We start from the raw sequence: 22,610 nt of genomic DNA, 5'->3' as shown, positions 1-22,610 counted from the left end.
ACATCTTCCTTTCCATTCATCCATTGATGGACATTTAGGTTGTTTCCATTGTCTTGGCTGTTGTAAATAATGCTGCAGTGAGCATGGGGGTATATATATCTTCGAGTTACTGTTTTCATTTTCTTCAGATAAATACTCAGAAGTGGATTTGCTGGACCACATGTTCTATTGTTAATTTTTTGAGTAACCTCCACATGATTTTTCATACTGGCTGAACCAGTTTACGTTCCCACCAACAACTGCACAAGGGTTCCCTATTGTCTACATCCTTACCAACACTTTTTATCTCTTGTCTTTTTGATGATAGCCTTTCTAACAGGTGTGAGGTGCTATCTCATTGTGGTTTTGATTTGCATTTCCCTAACAATTAGTGATGTTAAACATCTTTTCATTTACCTGTTGGTCATTTGTATGTCTTTTTTGGAAAAAGGTCTTTTCAGATCCTCTGCCCATTTTTTTTTTGTTTGTTTTGTTTTAAGACTTACTTAATTAATTATTTATTTATGGCTGAGTCCAGTCTTAGTTGCAGCACACGGGACCTTCATTGAGGCATGAGGGATCTTTCGTTGCAGTGCACGGGCTTCTCTAGTTGTAGCGTTTGGGTTTTTTCTTCTCTGTTTGTGGTGCACAGGCTCCTGGGCGCATGGGCTTTGTAGTTGTGGTGTGTGTGCTCTAGAGTGCATGGACTCTGTAGTTTGGCACGCAGGCTCTCTAATTGAGGCGTGAGAGCTCAGTAGTTGTGGTATGCAGGCTTAGTTGCCCCGTGGCATGTGGGATCTTAGCTCCCTGACCAGGGATCAAACCTGCGTCTCCTGCAATATAAGGCAGATTCTTTACCACTGGACCACCAGGGACATCCCCTCTCCCCATTTTTTAATTGGCTGTTTTTTTGCTATTGTATGAGTTTTTAATATATTTTGCATATTAACCCTTTATCAAATATATGACTTGAAGATATTTTCTCCCATTCAGTATAAGTTGCCTTTTCATTTTGTTATTGGTTTTCTTGGCTTTGCAGAAGCTTTTTATTTATTCTTTAATTGAGCTAGAGTTGATTTACAATGTTGTGTTTCAGGTGTATAGCAAAGTGATTTAGTCATAAATACATATATATTCTTTTTCAGATTCTTTTCCATTATAGGTTATTAACAAGATAATTGAGTATAGTTCCTTGTGCTATACAGTAAATCCTTGTTTTTTTATCTGTTTTATATATACTCCCATACTCCTAATTTATCTCTTCACACACCCCACTTTGCTAACCATAAGTTTGTTTTCTATGTCTGTGAGTCTGTTTCTGTTTTGTGAATGAGTTCATTTGTATTATTTTTTTTAGATTCCACATAAAAGTGATACCATATAATATTATATGTCTTTCTCTGTCTGACTTACTTAACTTAGTATGATAATCTTTAGGTCCATCCATGTTGCTGCAAATGGCAAAATTCCATTCTTTTTTATAGCTGAGTAATATTCCACTGTATATATATGTATACCACATCTTCTTTATCTGTTCATCTGTTGGTGGACATTTAGGTTGCTTCCATGTCTTGGCTATTGTAAATAGTGCCGCTGTGTACATTGGGGTGCATGTATCTTTTCAAATTAGAGTTTTTGTCTTTTCCAGATACAGGCTGAGGAGTGAGATTGCTGGATCATATCATAACTATACTTATAGTTTTTTAAGGAACCTCCATACTGTTTTCTGTAGTGGCTGCACCAATTTACATTCCCACCAGCAATGTAGGAAGGTTCCCTTTTCTCCACATCCTTTCCAGCATTTATTATTTGTAGGCTTTTTGATGATGGCCATTCTGACTGGTGTGAGGTAATACAGTAATACCACATTGTAGTTTCGATTTATATTTCTCTAATCATTAATGATGTTGAGCATGTTTTCATGTGCCTGCTGGCCATCTGTATGTCTTCTTTGGAGAAATGTCTATTTAGGTCTTCTGCCCATTTTTTGATTGGGTTCTTTGGGTTTTGTTTTGTTTTGTTTTTTGATATTGACATACATAAGCTGTTTGAATATTTTGGAAATTAACCCCTTGTTGGTTGCAGCGTTTGCAAATATTTTCTCCCGGCCTGTTGTCTTTTTGTTTTGCTTTTATGGTTTCCTTTGCTGTACAAAGCTTATAAGTTTGATTAGGTCCCATTTGTTTATTTTTGCTTTTATTTCTTTTGCCTTGGGAGACTGATCTAAGCAAATATTGCTACAATTTATGTCAGAGAATGTTTTGCCTGTGTTTTCTTCTAGGAGTTTTACGTTGTCATGTTTTATATTTAAGTTTTTAAGCCATTTTGAGTTTATTTTTGTATATGGTGTGAGAAAATTTTCTAATTTCATTCTTGTACGTGAAGCTGTCCAGTTTTGGCAGCACCACTTAGTGAAGAGACTGTCTTTTTTCCATTGTATATTCTTGCCTCCTTTGTTGTAAATTAATTGACCATAAGTGTGTGGGTTTATTTCTGGGCTCTCTATTCTGTTCCATTGATCTACCTGTTTGTTTTTGTGCCAGTACCATACTGCCTTTTTGTTTTTTTGTTTTTTTTGGCTGCATTGGGTCTTTGTTGCTGTGCACTGGCTTTCTCTAGTTGCATCTTGCAGTGGCTTCTCTTGTTGTGGAGCACAGGCTTGAGACACACAGGCTCAGTAGTTGTGGCTTTCAGGCTGTAGAGTAAAGGCTCCATAGTTGTGGCACACAGGCTTAGTTGCTCCACAGCATGTGGGATCTTCCTGGACCAGGGATCGAACCTGTGTCCCATGCATTGGCAGGCAGATTCTTAACCACTGCACCACCAGGGAAGTCCCACCATACTGCTTTGATTACTGTAGCTTTTAGTATAGTCTGGAGTCAGGGAGCATGATACCTCCAGCTTTGTTCTTCTTTCTCAAGGTTATTCTAGCTATTCAGGGTGCTTTGTGTTTCCATACAAAATTTGAAATTATTTGTTCTAGTACTGTGAAAAATGCCATTGATACTTTGATAGGGATTGCACTGAATGTGCAGATTGCCTTTGGTAGTATGGCCAGTTTAACAATATTAATTCTTCCAGTCCATGAACATGGTATGTCTTGCCATCTATTTGTGTAATCTCCAATTTCTTTCATCAGTCCCCTTATAATTTTCTGAGTACAGGTCTTTTACTTCGTTAGGTAGGTTTATTTCTAGGTATTTTATTCTTTTTGATGTGATTGTAAATGGGATTGTTTACTTAATTTCTCTTTCTGATAGTTCACGGTTACTGTATAGAAGTGCAACACTATATTAATTTTATTAACATTAACTGTACATCAACTTTGTATCGTGCAATGCTACCAGATTCATTGATGAGCTCTAGTTTTTTGGTGGTGTCTTTAGGATTTTCTATGTATAGTATTACATCATCTGCAGACAGTCATAGTTTTACTTCTTCCTTTGCAATTTGGATTCCTTTTCTTTTTCTTGTCTAATTGCTGTGGCTAGGACTTCCAATGCTACGTTGAATAAAAATGGCAGGAGTGGGCATCCTTGTCTTATTCCTGATCCTAGAGGAAAAACTTTCATTTTTTCACTGTTGAGTAGGATATTAGCTGTGGACTTGTTATATATGGCCTTTATTATGTTGAGGCACATTCCCTCTATATCCACATTGAGAGTTTTTATCATAAACGGCTGTTGAATTTTGTCACATGAGTTTTCAAAATTCCTGAATAAGTTAGAATTCTCTAGCTAATGGGTTACTTAGGTTTTCTATCATCTGTATAAAACAATGAGGATAACTTTTTTACAGTATTGAAAATGACCCTCTTATTAACATGGTTATGTATTTTGGTTATTAGTCTTTAAGAAATTATTACACAACAAAATACACTTAAAACTGTGTTCAGTATGGTCTCAGCTTTCACAGGAACTTCAGAGTCGTTATGAACTGACTCATAATACAACTGAAAAAAGTTTCTTCACGTCGTCCTTTCTTGCTGTCTGGAATCTCGATAAAGATTGTTAGTATTTTTTATTGTTATTATTTATATCTAAGTGACCATCTTCATACTTTTTATCCTCGCTCTAGGATTTGAAACTAGTTGTTCTCTCTACTTGTCAGGATGTTAAGTTTTGAGCAAAAGATAAAAAGCAAGGATATAAACGAAATAATTTTCTGACTAGTCTTTTGCTTGACAAGGTTTTCTGTATATGTGTTTGCCACTTAGTTCAAGTCTTTGCCTGAGGTGGTGGTTGGTCTAGTGCAGAGGGCTATGAGCTTATAGTCAAAAAGTGTGCATCTGGGCTTCACCACCGAGTGCCTGATATTTGAGTTAGTGTCGGGGCCTTGTCTGGCTTTCAGAACCTAAGGGTTGTTTTATTTCTGTTTTAAAGGATGGAAGGCTCCTTTCATATCATTTTCCATATCCTGCTTCTAAAGATGAATTAATAGAGGTAGATCTGCCCCACCTGTTTATAAGGCAGCTGGTGACAAATAAGAGAAGGGCACCAAAATTTCATTACATTGAAATCAACATTGCTAGAGTAATGCCATCAGCTGTGAACTCTCCCTTCCTGCAAGCGTTATAACTCCCTGAACTTTTGCACAGGACATAACTGACTGTAACCAAACTTGTTTGGTTCATCTCCAGAATCACATGGGACACTTGGTTGTTCCTTAGTGTCAGATAGAGCTGATCATTTGGGAATAAAAGGTTGAGAGTAAGATACAAAAAAACACGAATTTTGTTCTGTGTGTTTTAGTTTATTGGAAGAAATTGTTCAACAGATAACCGTTTACTTTACAGACACCACTAAAGAAAACCAAGGCTCTCATTGGAGGGATGGGGATGACTTTCTCCAGTGCTGTAAGTTTTGAAGCTGATTTAATTTTGTTACACTTTAATTGTGTTTATGTTCTAAGAAGAAACACTTTCTTTTGGGTAATCTACTGTAATTTCTGTGGTTTTTTTCTAATTAAATGCCTGATCTGAGGGAAGGAGTCTATTTAATGTTATATAGATTTGTTTAATTGAAATATTACTTCGTAACAATTGAAGATTAATTGCAGGTATTTTATAAGCCATTCTCATCTACAACTCAGAACTAGAGAAGTTTATTTAAAACTTCACTGTTTGAGGTTTGAAAATGGATTGTAAGGAACGGTTAATATTTGTACTGTGTAAAATGTTCCATGGTAAAAGCTTGCAGGCTACTCTACAAAACCTGGTTAACCCTGATAGCCAAACCTAACGAAGATAATAGCAGCAAAATGAAAGAAACCCAACAACAACTGTATGTACATATATGTAAATACAAATATATGTGTATATGTACATGTGTAAACATAAATACAGAGATCCAAAATAAAATACTGACAAATCAAATTCAGGAACCATGCTCATAACCAAGTCAGTGGTAGCCCAGCTTAATATCAGGAAATCCATTGAACAGCAGCTAGTGTTGTGGTTAAGAGCAGACTCTGGAACCAGATCACCCTGTTTTGAATGTTGTCTCTGCCTCTCTCCTAGCTGTGCGACCTTGGGCAACTTATTAACTGTTTTGGCCTTTGGTTTCCCCATTTGTAAATAGGGATACTAAAACCTGTCTCAGAGGTTAAATGGATTGTTACATGTAAAGCAAGCATTTATATCAGTGCCTAACTTAGAGTAAGTACCACTACATAATGGTGGTTATTATATTGTTCACCAACATATCAGTGGTTAAAAGGAGGAAAATTAGTTACTCATCTCAATGGAAGCTTGAAAGTCCTCTGAAATGTTGGCATCCTTTCCTTGTAACTTATTAAACTGTTACATCTGTACTATGCCCAATATTTCAAACAAATAGCACAACTTACAGTTAAGGTTAAAGTCTCAGAGCACTGCTGTTAGGGAAGAGACAAGGGCCCAATATCTCTCACTTAATGCTCTTCTGAACTGTCTAGTCGTTGGCATAAGTCTTGTGGAATTCAGAGGTAAAAGTACTGGAAAAAGACAAAAATTGTTATTTCCACTTGTCTGGATTTTCTGCCTAGAAAACATAGAGTTGTTGGAAAACTTTTTAAATTAATAGAATTTAGTAAGGTAGAAATGAAAAAATAGAAGTAACTTTCTTCCATATAACTAGTTAGAGAAACATGGGGGAGAGAAGATCCCACTTATACAGCAGGAAAATATAGACTCTAGGAATAGCTGGTGGTGGCCAGTAATGGTTAAGACCTATAAATGTAGTTACAAAATTTTCTGAGTGATAAAGTATTGGGTTGGCCAAAAAGTTCATTACGGGTGATGTTACGGAAAAACCTGAACGAACTTTTTGGCCAACCCAATACTTCATACATAGATATGCACATCATTTTCTGTGGAAAGCCACAAGATTATAAAACGCTTATTCTAATCAGAATCCCAACAAGGTTTTTTTTAGGCTGAATTAAGTGATTCCAAAGTTATCTGGAATAATAAGTAGGTTAGAATAATCAAGGTAAAATGTTTAAAGGAAGAGATTTCCCTACTGGATACTAAATGTAAGATCCAGTGAGCAGTGTGGCATTGGCCAAAAAATAGATCAGGAAATATAAAAGGGAGAGAATTAAAAGAGTTGCCAATGTGAAAATTATAAAAGTCAAACATGTAACAAAATCAAAAAGCAAAAGTAAAAAATGGGAAGTATTTGTAACATGATTGAATCCTTCCTTAACTCAAATTTTATGTAACAAGAGGGGAAAAAGCGCAAAGCACATGAACAAACCATTCACGTGAACACAGTTGGTCAGTATGAATGAGGAGAATGTTCATCCTCACCGGTATTTAAAAATGCCAAATCCAGTTTGAAAAGCCAAAGAAATGCTAGGTATTTCAAAGGGATAATATGTAATTCTGGCAAGGGCGTGCTCAAATGAGCATTCCCTCCCTGCTGGTGCGAGTATAAGCTCCTATTACCCTTCTGTAAAGTGGATCGGTGATGAGTATTAAGACCTAGACAAATATTTGGTTGAATAGGGTAATTCATTTGATCACAGGAGCTAACAGAAGCATAATTAGAGTAGGAAAAAAATTTGTGTCCAGTGTATAAAGTGATGCAAGAAATGTATAAAGCTACAGATCAGTCTGAAAATGAACCTCTACTTCTCTGCCACATTAGATTCAAGTAGCATTCTTTGTTCAAGACCTAGCTCCCACCATGCTGTATTCCTTGCATGTAAATATTTCTTTGGCAGATGAAATTAGAACAACTTTAGGTTATCCTGTAGAAAGAAACCAGCTGAAAAAGAAATCAGTTCTCTGGGTTCTATCTGCTTTACTGTCTCCACTAGGGGACTTAAAGCAGCTCTGAAATGTGTCATGTATAAAGAAAACCTCTATTCCATGGGAAACTAGAAATTTGACTTCGGAGCATTGAGCGGCTTGCTTTCTGTTTAGAAATGATGAGAAATCCGTCTGTCTTGTGTAACTTTGCCTTTTTTGCATCTCTTCTGTTTGTAGTATGTGCCAAGCGCTCTTTGCTGTCCGAGCCGAGCCAGTATCCTGACAGGGAAGTACCCACATAACCATCACGTCGTTAACAACACTTTGGAGGGAAACTGCAGTAGTAAGTCTTGGCAGAAGATCCAAGAACCAGATACTTTCCCAGCAATTCTCAGATCAATGTGTGGTTATCAAACCTTTTTTGCAGGGAAATACTTAAATGAGGTATGTTGAATGATCTAATTATTACCGTTCTTTCTTTTTAAAAAACAGCTTCTTGAATGTGAATTAGTATGATTCATGTTAATTGTTTTTTAATTAGCATCGTTCAAGTCATGTTAAACGGTTTTGGGGGTATGTTGTTTTCTCTTAATCTGCCTGTTAAACCAGAACTTACATGAACGTATTTACATGATTTGGGCACTGTGGTTATTCTTTCTTTAAATAGTCTCTGGAGCATTTGTTTAAAAATTGTCTTAGGACTGCTATGGTCTGATGCATATTCCCCCTTTTCCTCAAGAATTCTGCTTGTCCTTTGGCTGTCATGGTATCTTTGTTTCCATTTCCCCCTTTATCAGGAGTGGAGTGAAGAATTTTTTCCTCTGGGCATCTTTTCCTGAATTATAGCAGCTTAATGGTTAACCCATTTTCTGAAAACTGGGAGCAGATTGTGGAGAGATCAGTGATGAAGCAAAAGCACCCAGAGCCTGAGACATTCAGGCCATTGAAGCATGTGGCCAAGTGGTTAGTGTGCTGGCCTTGAGGGCCTGGATGGAGGGAGGCCTCACTGTGACCTGCCAAGGCCAGATTTCAGGGCCTCGAGTCCACCACATTGGCCTTAGCATTTAGTCGAAGTTCAGGCTTAAAAGAAATCATGTGTTTGAGAGTGTTTGGGGTTATCTCTTAAAATAAAACTGGGGATTCAGGACAAAGAGAAGATGCACGTTTTCTTATGTACTTTATCTGTGGTTGCTAGAGATCTTAATATCTGATCTGAATTTTGTTAATTCTCCCCCTCCCCGCAACAGTTGGGGGATTTGCAGCCTTGTGGATTTGACGAAAAATGAGTCAGTTTGAAAAGAATCATGAGCACTGTGATGGGTTAAAGCTATAGGTCATAAAGAGACCTTACACTACTTTGCATGTTGAAGATCATCTAACGTATACAAAATTAGAAATTCTTCAAAATACAAAGACTTAGGGGACTTCCCTGGCGGTCCAGTGGTTAAGATTCTGTGCTTCCAAAGCAGGGGGCACGGGTTCGATCCCTGGTCGGGGAACTAAGATCCCAACGTATCGTAGACACAGCCAAAAAAAATAATAATAATAACAAAGATTTAGTTCTTAGAGGCACTGCCTTAAATGGGCAGTATTAAGCCTTGTCGAGATAAAATGGGATGATTCTGTGATCTCTTCACTTAATTCATCTCATCAGATAAATTGAGTCCAAAAGTAGACTTCACCAGCAGGACAGCTGAAGTGATAGGCTGGTAGCTTGTAGTCTGATGATTTGGGCTGTTAGCCACAAGGTTGCCTGGACCATTCAGTCTAGGCCATCAGTAGCTCAGCAAATGAGCCATGTGGCCTAAGCTATGTGGCCTTTCCCTGTAAAGGGCCAGAAGTGAATATTTCAGGCTTTGCAGGCCATATGTCTCTATAGTGACTCTACAGTTCTGCTGTTGTAGCAGGAAAGCAGCCACAGACTTACATAAACCAATGAGTGTGCCTGTGTTCCAGTAAAACTTCACCGTGACTGAAATTTCAATCTCATGCAACTTGTCACAAAAATATTCCTCTTTTGATTGTTTTTTTTTTTAATTCAAGTATAGTTGATTTTGATTGGTGTTTATATTTTTTAATGTTTGGAAGAAAATTCTTAGCTTGCTGGCCACACAGAACAGTAGGCAGGCTAGATTTGGCCTGCCAGCCATAGTTTGCCAACTCCTGCTTCAGAAGTTCCTAGGACGATAGTGTTCTTTACTTCTTGACTGTTATGTGTTTGAGGAAATTGAGCACCTACCATGTTTCAGGCACTGATCTAAAAAGATTCTGGGGGCTTCCCTGGTGGCGCAGTGGTTGGGAGTCCGCCTGCCGATGCAGGGGACGCGGGTTCGTGCCCCAGTCCGGGAGGATCCCTCATGCCGTGGGGCGGCTGGGCCCGTGGGCCTTGGCCGCTGGGCCTGTGCGTCCGGAGCCTGTGCTCCGCAATGGGAGAGGCCACAGCAGTGAGGGGCCCGCGTACCGCAAAAAAATAAATAAATAAATAAATAAATAAAAATTTTGATAATAAATAAATAAAAAGATTCTGAAAGTTTCCTCTTTCCTTCTGGTCTGGTCACGTCCTAAGGACTTCTAATGCGCTGCTTGTTTTGCTTTGCAGTATGGAGCCCCAGATGCAGGTGGACTAGCACACGTTCCTCTAGGCTGGAGTTACTGGTATGCCTTGGTGAGTGATTAATGAAGTCAGTGGCAATTCTGCACAACCCTGCAGATGCTGTTTACTTTCTGCTGTAGCTCTGATGTTGACATTATTTGGTTTGCTTTTATGATTGACCATTTTGTCTCCTTAAAAGAAAGTCTGTTGATTTGTGAGTCACTCTGTTTGTGGGATACTTTTCTTGCATTCCACAAGGTTTAGCAACATATTTTGCTGTTCTGCTGGATCCATTTCTGGCTTTTTAAACTAGGACATATTATTGAAACTGTGCTAGTAGTTAATAAAACCCTAGTCATAAAGCCCAATTCAACATTGACTTGAGCAATTACCTTTTTTTTTTTTTGTCTCATCACTATTTAAACAGAGTATAGTTTAGCCCAGCGTGGTTTCCAACTTTCATTTTGTGTGCTGACCTTATAAAAAATCTTACTTTCCTCTCTTTAATAGGAAAAGAATTCTAAATACTATAATTATACCCTCTCTATCAATGGGAAGGCACGGAAGCATGGTGAAAACTACAGTGTGGACTACCTGACAGATGTCTTGGTGAGTCACTGAAGCTCTGTTCTTGCACTTTAGCTCATGTTTAATTAAACTCTCTGCCTAGGAAATCTTTACTTGTATTTGTTAATGTTGGGTAACATGAATAATAACTTGGTCTAACCGCCAAATAATATTTCCAACTGATTAAAAACTCCTGAGGGTGTTTTTCTTTGTAATTAAGCCAGGCTCAGATCTAATGTTCTTGAAATTCCAGCAGCAAATCCCTTTTCCAAAGGCTAATCTCTAAGACTATAGAGATTACTTTGAAGAGGTTTTACTTTGTAGGGGTTCCTACTCTTGATCCCAGTTTTACTCACAAACTACAAGATGGCAGCTTCATCATGAGGGTGGCGGGATAGGGATAGGGGAGTTCTTCAGGCATTGTATATTATATATAAAAAATACTGAAATTGGGACGGGAATTTGGGACTGTCCTTTCCTGTCTAAGATGTATCTAATGACAGCCCCCCCCATAGGGCATTCATTCACCAAGTACTTCAGCACCCATTATAGCAGGTGTTCAGCAGTTAATGAAACAAAGTCCTTGATTCTGTGGACGGCAACCTTTCAGTGGAGGATTTTATTTACCCATATGTGTGTTGTCTTGTTAGATGGCGATTAGTTAGAGAAATAAGGCAGGGGATGGGAGTTACTTAGATAACATTTAGGCAAAATCCTAAAGGAGGTGAGAGTGAGCTATACAGGTCAGGGGGAAGAGTGCCACAGGCAAAGGGAACAGAAAGCGTGAGGGTGTTGAACCAGGAGTGTGCCTGGCAGGTTGGAGAAACCACAGGGTTTCTTGACAGGGCTGGAGTAAAGTAGGGGGATGGGATGGTGATAAGAAATTGATAGTATCTTTTGAGTTTAGTGTTGGGAATAAATGAAGATGTAAATCAACTAGAAAATTAAAAACACAGCATGTATGTGGGAAGCTTTCATTTTCGTAAAGTATCTCCAGAGAAGCAAATGAAAAATTTAAGTCCATATAAATTAAAACCCTGGTGTGGTGTATTTGGACTTAATATTATTCGCTTAGTTTAGCTGCTTCAGCTGGCACAACTTAGGTTATCTACTCTCTACATATTTTTGTAAAATTACAGTAACTTTATTCACTTTTCCCACTGTTGTGAATTAGGTTGGCTCTCTTTTTATGTTCTTTAAAGCATCAAATGTATATATTCTAAGCTGCATAAATGTATATGCTCTAAGCTACATTAATATAAATTAATACTAAAATGGCCAAATTACTATTTTTTTTCCTTATGGGAGGCATAACAATTTTTAGGTCATGTAAAATCATCAAAATTCTACTTGCTTTCTTCGATGGTGTGCTTTTCCATTTTTTATTGTGTTTGCCTGAAAGCCAAACGATCTGTTCCAGCAACACGCTTGCAAGTGACTGTGACATAGACTGTATGCTAGGATGGGTGGAAAGCTAATAGGGCCCTGTACCCCTGTTCACCAGAGAACAGGTATCTATCAAGTCCTCAACTGTGAGGTAGGGTAAGCAATGACAAATCTTTGTATATGTCAGGCCAATGTCTCCTTGGACTTCCTGGACTACAAGTCCAACTCTGAGCCATTCTTCATGATGATCTCCACTCCAGCACCTCATTCGCCTTGGACAGCTGCACCTCAGTACCAGAACACCTTCCGGAACGTCTTTGCACCAAGAAACAAGAACTTCAACATCCATGGAACGGTAGCTTCCCCTAACCCTTGCATTAAGCCATGCTCGATGTGATTAATTGTGTAATATACTTGTCAGGGAGCCTTTGAATCATATAGTTGGTCTTCCTTCTAAATCTTTTAAAGGTAATTGCACCTGTCGCTAATATACTAGGTAGTATACACTTGCTTCAGAAGTCAGATAAGGTTCCTGCCACACACCCAGTGGGCAGCTGGAGAGTCGGTGGACAATGGTAAACAAATGCCATCTTTCCTGGCTACAGGCTCTTTTGATAACCTCTGTGCTGGCACTCCTCCTTCCCGGCAGTGGCTGAGACATGTCCCTTGGGACTGAGCTGGGCCTGCAGCAGTCTCCTTTGGGTGGCCCTTACCAGGCCCGAGGCATAGGAAGAAGAGGGGTGACACAGTGCAACGTGATTGGGAAGGGAAGTTGAATGGAGAAATGAGCCAGAGAAGGCCATGACCCAAATACTGTTCACTTCGTATGCCACTTACCCTTCCCATGGCACAGGAGATGGGCAGTTTGCTAGTTCAAAGGCAGAAAGATTCTACTGCCTCATGCCTGTTACCCAGAAATCTTAGTTGCTTGCGAGGTGGTAGCAAGAATGAGTCTTGGAGTTAGAGTCCCTATTACTGCTTTCTAGCTAAGTGACCTGACCATGAGCAAGATGCTTAACTTGCATTTTTCTCTCTAAAGTCGGGGATCCTGACCTCTCCTGCAACTCTTGTATAGATTAAAACACACAGAAGCGTCTAGCATGTTGCCTGGCACATTGTAGGCATGTGCTTGCCATGGATGACATTAAAGATGAGTGAACCGAGTTTGAAACCTGGGTGCCATTCTCTCTGTGTTCCAAAAGAAGTTCATAGAAGTTCCCATGACTAAGTAAGGTTAGAGACTTCAGGTTAAATAAGTCACTCTGCTGCAGGGTTTCTCAGAGTTATTCGTGTTCTGACATGAACTTGCAGCAGGAAGAGATGCTCTGTAGCATTTGTCAAGCATATGCTAACTGAGGAAGGCTTTGAGCATCACAGTTTGCCAGATGGCAGCTTAGGGTTTTATGAATGGGGAGGAGACAATAAATGGTGTTTGGCAATGTTTTGTTGTTTTTTTTTTTAAACTGTGACTCTTTTATTTATATGAGAAGAATCCTCTAGATTTGGACTTGAAGTTTTAGGAAATTGCTGTGATGAAATTTTTTCCCAAGGTCCAAGGATGATCACTATCTTAGGTAGGAAAGATAGAGGGGGCTGTGGAATGATGACTTATTAGGCAAAACTTAGAGGAAGGTAAAGTGGATATTTATCCTTTTATAGTTTGGGTGGTAGACCCAAGTTATAAATTTAATCTTCTGGTTAGTAGTTTCCAGTATCTTTCACGAAATCTCTTCTTAAAGCTGCTAACAAAGGAGCCCAGGCCTTCGGCCATTAAGGAGGTGATGAGAAGAAGCCAAAGAATGAGTGATAATTGCAGAAAGTTTTTTTTTTTACCAACACAGGGGAAGGAAGTGGGGGTAGGTGGTGGAGGGAAAATCTGAAGTTGCTTAAACAGGCTCCAATTAGTTCCTTTTTTGCTTGAGTAAATCTTTTTCATTATCTATTCTAGCAGTTTGACTGTGGTGACTTGGTGTTAACTTCTGTTTTTCTTTTAAATTTTAGAACAAGCACTGGTTAATTAGGCAAGCCAAGACCCCAATGACTAATTCTTCAATACAGTTTTTAGATAATGCATTTAGGAAAAGGTAAGAGCTGCTCCTTTCCAGTCTAGGTGGTCTTTGAGGACCCTCAGAAGCAGCCCATGAACAGGGAACTGCACCACATGGTTATTTCTGAGAAAAAATCAGAGGGTAGCAAGATGTTGGGAGAGACTCTGATGGGAGGTCTTTACATTTAGCTACAAGGTGGTCTTTGGACCTCAGGTCTAATTAAACAGTCCGTTTTTATGACTTGTTAAAACATTGCAAATTGGAGCCATTTGGTTTTTTTAACAATTTTCTATATCTAAAGAAAAGGTCAGAAACAACCTAAGTGTCCATCATCAGATGAATGGATAAAGAAGATGTGGCACATATATACAATGGAATATTACTCTGCCATAAAAAGAAACGAAATTGAGCTATTTGTAATGAGGTGGATGGACCTAGAGTCTGTCATACAGAGCGAAGTAAGAAAGAGAAAGACAAATACCGTAGGCTAACACATATATATGGAATTTAAGGGGAAAAAAATGTCATGAAGAACCTAGGGGTAAGACAGGAATAAAGACACAGACCTACTAGAACATGGACTTGAGGATATGGGGAGGGGGAAGGGTAAGCTGTGACAAAGCGAGAGAGAGGCATGGACATATATACACTACCAAACGTGAGGTAGATAGATAGTGGGAAGCAGCCACATAGCACAGGGAGGTCAGCTCGGTGCTTTGTGACCACCTAGAGGGGTGGGATAGGGAGGGTGGGAGGGAGGGAGACGCAAGAGGGAAGAGATATGGGAACATATGTATATGTATAACTGATTCACTTTGTTATAAAGCAGAAACTAACACACCGTTGTAAAGCAATTATACTCCAATAAAGATGTAAAATAATAATAATAATAATAAAAGGTCGCTTTGTGAGAAATTAGCCCCAATATTTGCCTGAGACCCAAAGGCTTAGGCTAGAGTGGAATATTTGCCTTTGCAGTTTTTAGTTTTCAGGAAATTCTTACTTTCTCTTAAGGTGCATTTAGTTTTAGACCAGGGGTTGGCAAAGTTTCTGTGAAGGGCCAGACAGTAAATATTACAGGCTTGTCGGCCATATAGTCTGTGTCACTGTTGCTTAGCTCTGCTGTTGCAGCGCAAAGCAGCCCTGGACAAGAATGAATGAGCATGGCTGTGCTGCAATAAAACTTTATACATAAAGCAAACAGCGAGTTGTTGTTTCATGGGCGTAGAGATTCAGATTTGCAAGGTGAAAAGGTTCTGGAGATCTGTTCCACTATGTGAATATACTTAACGCTACTGATCTGTACCCTTAAAAGTTGTTAAAACAGTAAATTTTATGTTACGTGTTCTGTACCGCACTGTCTTGACCACAGACAGTGGTCAAGCTTTGGCCCGTGGCTCTCGTTTGCTGGCCCCTAGTTCGACCATTAAACAGTGTTGTAGCCATCAGGTCTATCTGAATTCATCTCTATCAGTTGGTGCTGGGTTGACAACTTTCCCTTCCAATAGTCTTTTATTCTCATCACCAGCCACGATAAATAATAAAGCTAATTGGTTATAAAAAGCTTCATTTATTTCTGTAGAATCGGTTAAATTTGGAATCAACTAATTGTGTTCTGGAGTTTTCTAATCTGTGTTTTGCAATGAATGGAAGGAAAGGAAATAGGGGATTTGAGCTTTTGGGGAGAGTGGCTCTGAGGGGGGTTTTTTTGGGAAGGAGGTTGGGAGTTTGTTTTGATTTGGTTTTGGGGTGTTTTTTGGACTTTGCTTTTTCGGCAAGATGGCAGTACCTCGGCCATTGTCTCTGAAGTCCCACTGCTGCCCTCTGTTCACATCCAGGTGGCAGACTTTGCTGTCAGTTGATGACCTTGTGGAGAAGCTGGTCAAGCGATTGGAGTGCAGCAGGGAGCTCAATGACACCTACATCTTTTACACGTCAGACAATGGCTATCACACAGGTAAGGGGCACCATGACCTTTGCGGGGTGCCTTTCCTTTCTCGCCCAATTCGTACCACTGGCAGGGAGCTCCTGTCCTTTCGCGGCAGCGGACAGGCCAGAGGGAGGGTCTTGCCCTCAGAGCTCCTCTGGTTAGAGGGCCAACTCATTTCCCCTGGTGAGAGACCAGGTTTCATTATTTGCTATTTCACAGGCTGAATTACATGGTGTTCTAGGAGTCTGAGCAGAGAGTGAGCTTGATGGGTTAGAGGCAGGCTTTATGAAGTAGGTGAGAAATTGAGCTAGATTTTAAGGACAGTGGATCTCAGGGAATAGGGGCATGACATTTGACACAGGAAGACCACGAGAGGGTTGTCCTGGGGAAGAACTTTCCTGTGAAATGAGGTGTTTTGGTGTGTGTGAGTTTTGTTTTGTGTTTCTTTTCACAACTGCAGTATGTGTCACCCCCGTGTCCTTGACTTTCATCCTTTCTTCTTGGACCTTCTCTAGTTAAAAATCAGTATTTTTTTCTTTCTCCACTCTTTTAAATTTCCTAAACTTGAAGGGAATTAATCTGAGGTTTGTTTGCACGGGAGCAGACTGATTAGGCATTTCATGCGGTGTTATGAATATTTTTAAGCACTCACAGTAGAGACTAGTAAAATAACTCCCATTGTCCAGCTTTGATTTTCAGCTGCACGAGACCGGTCTTTAGAATTCCTCATACCTTCTTCATGTTCCTTTTTTAGCTAGAAGTTTTTGAAGAAACTCCAGATGTTGTGATTCCATATGTCAACACTTGATTGTGCATCTGACTAGTTCATTACCTATCAGAACCTACTCAAAGTCCACATGCTACCTTTAGTTTTTATGTGTCTTAAGGCTGTCCTTTGCCACCGATTTATTGGGAAAACTCGTCTTCTGTCCTTTAGAATATCTCACATTCCAGATGTAGCTAATTGCTCGTGTGATGCCTTAACTCGTTTATCGATACTCAACATTGTCTATAGATTGGTAGTTAGATCTAGAGTCTTAATGGAAGTTCGCGTTTTCAACAAGAATGCTTTCTAGTTGATGCTGTTATGTACTTATTGCTTCATTCACATCATGCCGCTGGGATGTCTGGTTGCCTCACTTTAGGGATGCTGTTACTGTTTGATGGCTCATGTGGTATCAACCTGAGCCCATCCTATGAACCTTTTGTGGCTAAAACTTCCATTGATGATTGTTGCTTAAATCTCTTCCCTCAGAAATTGCAAAGTTTGACTTCATAACTCTGTCCTTCCTTCTGAATTTACTGGCTGGAATTCCTCAGGAAATTCCCCTCATCAGCTATTTGGTTATCTTGAAATATAGTTTATTCAGGAAAGGCTGGATAAATGGTTTTGTCCCTTTATTTAGCAGCTTTTAGAGTAACTTCATTCAATTGTGATCAGGTCGAGTATCATACGTAAATAGTGTATTTTTGCTTCAATACTTTCTAGTCATTCTTTTTGCTGAATTTGCCTATTTTAGACCAGGGTGTCCCTCTAGGCATTTTTTTTTAAAGATGAGCTCATTGTTTCCTGCCTTGTAGTAATAAGAGACCCAGGCAAATTTAAGCTTTCCATTAAAACCCCATAATTAGTAGAACAAGGCTGTTTTTGATTTTTACTGTTTATTGAATGAATGCATGCATGAGTGACATTTCTATCTCGGCTCCATCTTTACCCTATGCATTTTTTTTTTCAGGACAGTTTTCTTTGCCAATAGACAAAAGACAGCTGTATGAGTTTGATATCAAAGTTCCACTGTTGGTTCGAGGGCCTGGGATCAAACCAAATCAGACAAGCAAGGTAGGTTGCTGACAAGGTGATGTAGCATTTGCCTGAGGAAAGAAAGCTATTCCTCCTAAGAGGAGGCTGATTCAGTTTCTCCTCCTTTGAGGATGAAGGCTGATTGGCTTAAGATTTTTTGCAAGTGTATTTATAAGCCTTGCAAACAGTGATTCTTTTTTCTTTCCTTTTTTTTAATTGAAGTATAGTTGATGTACAATATTCTGTAAGCTACAGGGGTACAATATAGTGATTCACAATTTATAAAGGTCATACTCCATTTAGTTATTTTAAAATATTGGCTGTATTCCCCGTGTTGTACAACATAACCTTGTAGCTTATTTTATACCTAATGCTCTTGATCCCCTACTCCTATATTGTTCCTCTCCCATCCCATCTCCCCACTGGTAACCACTAGTTCTCTGTATCTGTTCTCTATATTTTGTTATATTCAGTAGTTTGTTGTATTTGTTAGATTCCACATATAAGTGATATCATTACAGTATTTGTCTTTCTCTGTCTGACATATTTCACTTAGCATAATACCAGTAAACTGCTGGCCACCCACTATTAGATGTATATGTATCATATTAGCATGAAGAGCTTTTGCTTGTGTTTTGAGACTAGATTTTTACTTGGTCCTCGAGCCGTGACTCTCCACCAGGGTGCTCATCAAAACTACCTTCTGAAACTGAAAGGCTCAACATCTAGAAAGGCTGAGATTGACTCACTTGAACTGGAATAGAATCCCTGCCTCTGCTTTTTTTCTTAAGTTCACAATGATTCTGAGAGGCAGCCCAGTTTGGGGCCCATAGCCCGGGAGAGCAAAGCTCTTCAGGCTTCGTTGTGTGTGCACATCCCCTGGGGGCCTTGTTGAAATGCAGATTCTGATTCTGCATTCCAGCCTGCTCCCAGGTGTTCCCAGGTGATGTCTGCTGCTGGTCTGACCTTCCTCTGAGTATAAGGCTACAGAAAGGGTGTTGTCTGAGAACTTAGTCCCTCTCCCTGTGGGGACTGTTCCTCACTAATGCCTTTCTACTTGACTGGTTCTCTCTCCTAGTACTGTCATAAAGTAACACGTTCTTTTGTTACCATTTCCATTTGGTTTCCAACTGAGTTCCTAATACTGAGGTACTTTGTTCCTAGAGTTCATGGGCATCTTGATCCAAAACACTGGTCCAATGTTGGGAGATAAGAATTGATAGGCCCAAAAAAAAAAAAAAAAAAAGAATTGATAGGCTCTACCAGTTGTTTTCTCTTCCCTAATACCACAATTTCAGTCTCAGCTCTGTGAGACAAAAGAAAATGAGCAAATGGATTCTTTAAGCTAAAATTGGAAAGTAGGTCAGAATTTCTGGGTATACGGGTGCTTGAGTTTAATTTGGGGGTTTAATGTTTACTCTGTTTAAACGTCTGCCATCCACCTTTCACAACGCTCTTGATGGAATTCTGTTAAAATTCTCTCGGAAACTTAGTGGCCTTCATAAGTGCCTTTTGAATTTTCTTTTTCTTTTAAGACCCACATTCCTAAAGGCAGTCACCTTCCACTACAAATTCATCACCCTCTAAACAGGCCTCTCCTGTCAACAGAGGTAGGCAAGTTTGGAAGACCATTCAGTCTTAAAAGTGTTTTCTTGATCTTAGTGTTGGGAGCTGGTTGAGGAGAGCACGTCTGCACCTGTGTGCATTTCCGAGGAGCAGGGCCATGTCTAACTGGTGCGGGGAAGGAGGCTGATGAGAACAGAGTGACGTGTCAGCCAGCTGCCCATGGAACAGACTGTTCTTTTTCCTTCAAGTTAACAATGGCACTAAATGTTACAATCAGAAACTTAACTTTCTCTAAGCCATCTAAGTGAAACCAGGTCCTAGGAAGCCATTTCAACAATAACAACCGTTATTGAATGCTTAGGATGTGACAGGTGCTGTTCCAAGTGTATACCTGTATCAACTCAGTTAACCTTCATAGCCTTATGAGATATGAATACTGTTATCCCCATTTTACAGATGAGGAAACTGAGGTATACAAGTTCAGCGATTTACCCAAGATGATGTAGCCAAAGAATATCAGAGCCCTGCACTTGAACTCGGGCAGTCTGGCTGCTATACCCTTAACCAGAGTCCGTACACTCAACCATTACACTACAGCTCAGACAACAGTATTTCTTAAGTATCTTCCTGTGCCAGCGCAGTATACCAGGAGCCTTAGAGCCACAGCAAGAGCAGTCAGAGAAGATCAGTTCTTAACTCCCTGTGTCAGGGGGAGCCAGATACCTGAGCTTCAGTTGTCAGTGAAAGTCTCTGAGGCATTTGGGCAGAGACCCGGGTGTCAAGAAGGATTGAGTCATGCAGAGATCTGTGGGAGGGTATCCTGAGCGGCAGAACAGTGCATGTGAAGGCACAGGAGAATGAGCTTAGCCTGTTCAAGGGACAGAAGGTGGCAGTTGTCCTGAACTACTTTTACTTCCTACTTGGATCATCTCTCTCACCTCCTTGCTTTTGTACAGCTGGCTGCTCCTTCTGTGTGAATGCCTACCTCATGTCCCTTTCACCTGGCTAAGTTCATTGTCCTTCGGGGCTTCGGTTTAGGGCTCCCCTAAATGAACGTCATTGTAGACCCCCGCCCCACATGGAGTGGGTGCCTTTCCCAGCTTGCGTCACACTTACCACACCCGACTGAGTTTGTCTTTTTGACTCTAGGAGTCCCTAGTTGGGAGGTATTATCTGAATTTAGAATACCCAGCTTTTAGTGGGAGTTTGGGGTTAGCACATGTAAGCTATTATATATACAGTGGATAAACAACAAGGTCCTTTTACTGTATAGCACAGGGAACTCTGCTCAGTATTCTGTAATAACCTAAATGGGAAAAGAATTTGAAAAAGAATAGATACACGTATAACTGAATCACTTTGCTGTACACCTGAAACTAACACAACATTGTTAATCAACTATGCTCCAATATACAATAAAAATTTTTTTAAAAGGTCCCATTATATAGCCTAGGGATCTATACTCAATATCCTATGATAAACCATAATGGAAAAGCATATTTTAAAAAAAGAATGAAAAAAAAAAAAGAACGTATCTCTATTTGTGTATAATTGAATCACTTTGCTCTACAGCAGAAATTAACACATTGTAAATCAGCTGTAATTTAAAATAAAAGAACGCCCAGCCCTTAACATACAACGGGCGACACCCAGCCCTTGACATACAACGGGCGACATCCAAATTGTGTGAATGGGTGTATTCCCAAGGTCACACAGTAAGTGGCAAAACCAGGTCTGAAAATTAACGGTCTATTCTCAAAATCCATGGTTTTTTGGGAATTCCCTGGTGGTCCAGTGGTTAGGACTCTGCACTCTCACTACTGAGGGCCTGGGTTCAATCCCTAGTTGGGGAACTAAGATGCCACAGCGATGTGGCCAAAAAAAAAAAAAAAAAAAAAAAACCCATGGTGTTTGGCACTCTGTGCTGACATACGTGGTTTGAGAAGTATGAAGTGCCTTGCTTCCATCTAACACAGTGTGTCAGAGCTGGTGGGTGATTCATCGTGTGCTGGCAGGAGAGTTTTCTGGGTGCAGGTTCTGTGTGAGGGCCACAGGGTGGTGAGTTGAGCATAATGAGCTGTGCTGGCAACAGCCCAGTAGCCAAAATAGGACATGTTTGACCAGTGGATCTGGCTTTGTGTTGGCTATTGGGGTGAGCCAGGGGCAGGTGGTATGGGTGGATGCCAAACATTGGCTGCTGAGGTCTTCTCCTCTGGCTATAAATTAATCTAGCGTTAGATTTGGTGGTAGAATCTCTTCAAACGGGCTTTAAGAAAGGAAAAGGTTAGTATGATAATGGAAATGACATAGCATGATCCAGGGGAAATAAAACTGAACTGGGAGTCAGGAAGACCACCTGTTGGCTTTAAGACTTTGGACAGACTAGGCCTTGGTTTCCCCATGTGAAATTAGGAGGATGCTAAGGGCAAATTCTCAAGTGTAACTAGGTGACGCCCTGGCTTACTCCTTGTTAGGGAAGTGGGGCATGAGGGGCAAATCCAGATGAAGCAGCCCAAGATGTGTAGAGTTCTCTGCTTTCAGTGCTTTTCTTTCTTTTTCTTTTTTTTAAAGTCTTTATTTGGAGTATAATTGCTTTACAATGGTGTGTTAGTTTCTGCTTTATAACAAAGTGAATCAGTTATACATATACATTTATCTCCATATCTCTTCGATAGATGGATTTGGGGTGCTCTCTGGTGTGCTTTGAGTCTTTTTTTTGAAAGCCTTACGTGAACTCTTTAACATCAGGGCTTAAAAGTCTGTTTGAAAACCTGATGTACCCTCCTGGGAGCCCTTATTCTTTTGGGTAATTGTGCAGCACTGCCCTTCTTCCAGAGCTAACAAATAAGCAGGTTCAAGGCATGATATCCCTCGATCTCATGCCCCCCAGAGTTTTTTAGGGCCTTATATTTGATCAAAATGTATATATACTTTAATCCTAAGAACATTCCCAAACAAACTGAGGCTGTGATTCATGAAATAATTTACTTGGTCTTGTCAGAGCGTTTTCTGTTCCAGTCCTTAAATGGATCTTTATAGTCAGTGATAAAAGCAATAATACCATTTTAGGAACTTGAAATGCTAATGTTTCTAGATGTCATTAGGGTGATGGGCGCATAGTATCCATTCTAATCCTTGGCTGTATAAAAACCAGAGGGAGGTATAATTCTCTCTTGAATTCTTCACTCATACTTGGTTATCTACTAGAAGTCTCCCATCTCCTGACACTGTATGCTAATTTTGAGACTCTGCGTCTTAGTCAAACAAAACCCAGTAGGAAGAGAATTTGTCCATCATTTTTAGGGAGGATGTGATCATTGTAGATACCTGGGAAGAAAGAGTCCTGGTGGTGGCGTTTATGGTACTTGTGCCGAATTAGCGACTTGACTTGTCCTGGATCTTGCAGACGTTTCTCCTCCCCTCCCCCCATAGAGCAAACTGCCACTAGAGGGCACTCCCACCCATTGCTGATGGCTCGAGGCAATTCCCGCTGAGACTGGCAAGCC

The 22,610-nt window shown here is 40.0% G+C and overlaps 1 protein-coding gene and 1 non-coding gene across 3 annotated transcripts in view; both read left to right on the top strand.

Annotated features, from left to right (window-relative positions):
* Positions 1-22,610, top strand: part of GNS (glucosamine (N-acetyl)-6-sulfatase) — a 51,794-nt gene that overhangs the window by 5,991 nt on the left and 23,193 nt on the right. Inside the window, exons 2-9 of one of the 2 annotated variants that reach the window (XM_007447380.1) lie at positions 4,775-4,834; positions 7,451-7,657; positions 9,813-9,878; positions 10,317-10,415; positions 11,947-12,114; positions 13,761-13,843; positions 15,646-15,764; positions 17,474-17,577. In XM_007447380.1, the coding sequence (XP_007447442.1) occupies positions 4,775-4,834; positions 7,451-7,657; positions 9,813-9,878; positions 10,317-10,415; positions 11,947-12,114; positions 13,761-13,843; positions 15,646-15,764; positions 17,474-17,577 (906 nt within the window). The remainder of the gene's footprint in view (positions 1-4,774; positions 4,835-7,450; positions 7,658-9,812; positions 9,879-10,316; positions 10,416-11,946; positions 12,115-13,760; positions 13,844-15,645; positions 15,765-17,473; positions 17,578-22,610) is intronic. The other variant, XM_007447381.1, reaches the window with a different exon arrangement.
* Positions 20,885-20,957, top strand: TRNAE-CUC (transfer RNA glutamic acid (anticodon CUC)). Its single transcript has one exon. It is a non-coding gene; the product is annotated as a tRNA-Glu (tRNA).

The sequence above is a fragment of the Lipotes vexillifer genome, unplaced genomic scaffold (genome assembly GCF_000442215.2).
Source record: "Lipotes vexillifer unplaced genomic scaffold, Lipotes_vexillifer_v1.1 scaffold170, whole genome shotgun sequence".
NCBI lineage: Eukaryota > Metazoa > Chordata > Mammalia > Artiodactyla > Lipotidae > Lipotes > Lipotes vexillifer.
This window is presented reverse-complemented; position numbering and strand designations above follow the sequence as displayed.